Source organism: Eurypyga helias, unplaced genomic scaffold (assembly GCF_000690775.1).
Source record: "Eurypyga helias isolate BGI_N326 unplaced genomic scaffold, ASM69077v1 scaffold7526, whole genome shotgun sequence".
In the NCBI taxonomy this organism is placed as follows: Eukaryota; Metazoa; Chordata; class Aves; order Eurypygiformes; family Eurypygidae; genus Eurypyga; species Eurypyga helias.
In genome coordinates, this window is record NW_010255981.1 from 8,881 (window position 1) to 12,077 (window position 3,197).

Here is a 3,197-nt window from a genome sequence, read left to right on the forward strand (position 1 = left end):
GGGGCTGGTGGAATCACCACCCTGGGAGGAAGTTAAGAGACATGTGGACAAGGTGCTCAGGGACATGGTTTAGTGGTGGCCTTGGCAGTGCTGGGTTAAAGGGTGGACTCGATCTGAAGGGTCTTTTTAAACCTAAAATGTTCTCTGATTACCTCCATCTTATGAGCAGACACAGCAAAACAGAAGAAAACACCAGATCACAGGTACCTTGCTCTGCGAATACTGAACAAGACGCAGGGAACTTGCCCAGCAGAAGGTTCCAACCTACGGCCTCAGACCCTGCAGGCCTCTCACCAGTCATTTGATTTGCCAGAAGTGAGAATTTCACAGATGCCATTTAAAGTACAGCAGCTGAACACAGGCACTGAGCTCAGTGGTAGAGACTAAAAGGCATCCACGTGTGACTAGTTTTAAGGTGAAAAGAACCTTTTACTCACTGAATCCTGTGGTCAAGCAAGCATGGTGGCTGACAGCCTAATGAATAGGCAAGTGTTTTCGGGCACCACATCACGCTCAAATTTGGGGTCTTAAAGAGCTCTCTTGAAATAGTAGGACCTTGTTGTTCAGATTTATTTTTTTTCCTCACAGCAGGAAAGTTGCTGAGTTTTGATTTAAAACTGTAGCTAATTTCAGGGGCAGTATACCTTCCCAGACTATAATTTATTCTTTTAAATATAAATGTAAATTTATTCTTATAAATTCACCTGGTTGCTGTGAACTTCACATGGGATTTAGGTTTAGAATCCATTCTAATTATTCTCCTTATTCAACCAGAAATCAAGACACTTTCCATAGGTCTAGAATACAAGCCTATTAAATGTTCACAAACTCCTATTATACACATGCCAAAACCCATTAAACTATTTTGTACCTCACAACCCTCTGGCAGGTTAATGTCACTAAAGTATGACATGATCCAATTTATCATTTTCAATGGACAAACAGCAGCCATACAACCTCAAGACTGATTCATGAAACAAGTATCAAAACACATGCTATGCTCCCTTCTTGGAATCAGAAACTAAAATTCTGCCTTCTGACCAAAAAAAAGCCTGTTGCAATTTCACTGTTATCAGCACCATACCTCCACAAATTCCTCAAAACATAATTATTTCCACAGTAATGACAATTAAAAGGAATTAAAGAGAGAGTTCTTTATCAAGCTGAAGTTTTCCTTGGGACTGATTTTCCACTACAAATACTACATATAATCATAGAATCACAGAATAGTTTGGGTCAGGCAACTTAAACCTCGTCTAGTTCCAACCCCCCTGCCATGGGGACACCTCCCACTAGACCAGGTTGCTCAAAGCCCCGTCCAACCTGGCCTTGGACACTTCCAGGGATGAAAACACACATTGTTTTCATTTTTTTTTCCACCACTAATTCCCTTTGGACTGTGATCATTACAATGTGCAGTATCACAAGTCAGTGCTTCAGCCAGAAGTGATAGCTAGCCCTCATGGAGTCCCATTTCCACAGAACAGTTGTAGTGAATCCTGAAGAAAGGCAAGAACCTAGTTCTCAGTTGGCTTCCACACCTTGCTATCAGTGTGAATGGGGCTGCAAACCAGTCAAACTTGGCCATATATTTACTGATATAATTAGTTCCATATATGTTTTCAAAGCTTTGCACCTGCACCAGCTTAATTTGACTCTGCTACTCTTGAAATAAATAACTGAGCTGAATCTTCTCTTTTTCATATGACATAGGAACTTAGAAGTTTCTTTGGCATCAGCACCAGGGTGAAGCCGTGATTCAGTGCAACACAAGATAGTATTTGTTTTGGCACCAAGTGTTCTTTACACCACACATACCAGCAATCTGATCCAATCTGTTGTAAAGCCGCTTAAAACGAAAGGTTAGGTTAAAAAAAAAAAAGAAATCATCAAGTGCTTAACATTACACACTAAAAGAGATCATCAAGTGCTTAACATTACACACCTCTTGGTAGTTCAATAATGCTGGCTTCTCCTGTGCCTCCACCTTCAGATCTGCACTTCAAAACATTTGTTTAGATTCTCTTCTAGGGCCAAGCACAGAAGGAAGCATGTCCCTTTTCCACACCCTTAGCTGAGGAGGACCAATGCCTCCACTTTCTGAATACATTTCTTAAATTCCCAAGCCTTTCAGGTGCTCAAGGCACATCAGCCTTTCAGTGAGACACAGGTATTTCTGAAAATTTGACCATTTCAGACCTCTCCTACTGCAAAAACATTATTGTTGTTCCTTCAAATGGCAGTTAACAGACATGACACCTTTCTCCAGACTTCTTAAATACAAGCACAATTTACAAGGGCCTGTAGTAACAGGACAAGGGGTAACGGGTTTAAATTGAAAGTGGGGAGGTTTAGATTAGATATCAGGAAGAAATTCTTCCTGCAGAGGGTGGGAGCACTGGGACAGGTTGCCCAGAGAAGCTGTGGATGCCCCATCCCTGGGAGTGTCCAAGGCCAGGCTGGATGAGGCTTGGAGCAACCTGGTCTAGTAGAATGTGTCCCTGTCCATGGCAGGGGAGTTGGAACTAGATGATCTTTAAGGTTCCTTCCAACCCAAACCATTCTGTGATTCTATGATTCTTTTGGCAGCAATCAAGGTTCAGTGGTTGAAATAGCCTTACCTAGGTTGATTTTCCTGGGAAAGATTCTCCGCTCTCTGGTACCCATTGTCCGCCACCTGAGTTGTGGACCGCTTAACAATCTGCTTGAGTTCTTGTTCTAAGCGATCCTGGATGGCTTTCACTGTTTCAGGGATTTTTTTCAGCTTGGCCAGCCCTTTGATGAGTATGCCCATGAAGACAGTGCTGTTCTCCTCTGGGTCCAGGTCCGTATCTTCTTTAATTTCCAGAAGGCTTGTTTCCCGCACTGGAATAGATTTTAAAAGGTATAATTCAAGATTGGAACTATTAAAAACAAGACTTAACACCATGGAGCATAAACATTTAAACTCCTTTGCCTTCACAGAACTCCCACCACATTGAACAACCAAGGAATAAACAAGGAAACCAAGCAACACACTGATTTTTGAGGGGAAGTGGTGGGTATCTGATTGCTTGGGGGGTTCCCTATACACAGACACAACAGCCTGCACATTTGATTCATTCAGAAACAGAGATCACTGTGTAAGTTACCTATTAGCTCCAAAACAGAGGGAGTCTGGTGCAATTAAGATATTCGTAAATGAGAAGGTATTATTT

The 3,197-nt window shown here is 42.0% G+C and overlaps 1 protein-coding gene across 1 annotated transcript in view; it reads right to left on the bottom strand.

The window, feature by feature from the left end:
• The window catches only part of EXOC4 (exocyst complex component 4), a gene marked incomplete at both ends in the record, with an annotated part of 45,905 nt that overhangs the window by 4,806 nt on the left and 37,902 nt on the right, over positions 1-3,197 (bottom strand). Inside the window, one exon of the mRNA XM_010153506.1 lies at positions 2,622-2,865. Coding sequence (XP_010151808.1) covers positions 2,622-2,865 — 244 coding nt within the window. The remainder of the gene's footprint in view (positions 1-2,621; positions 2,866-3,197) is intronic.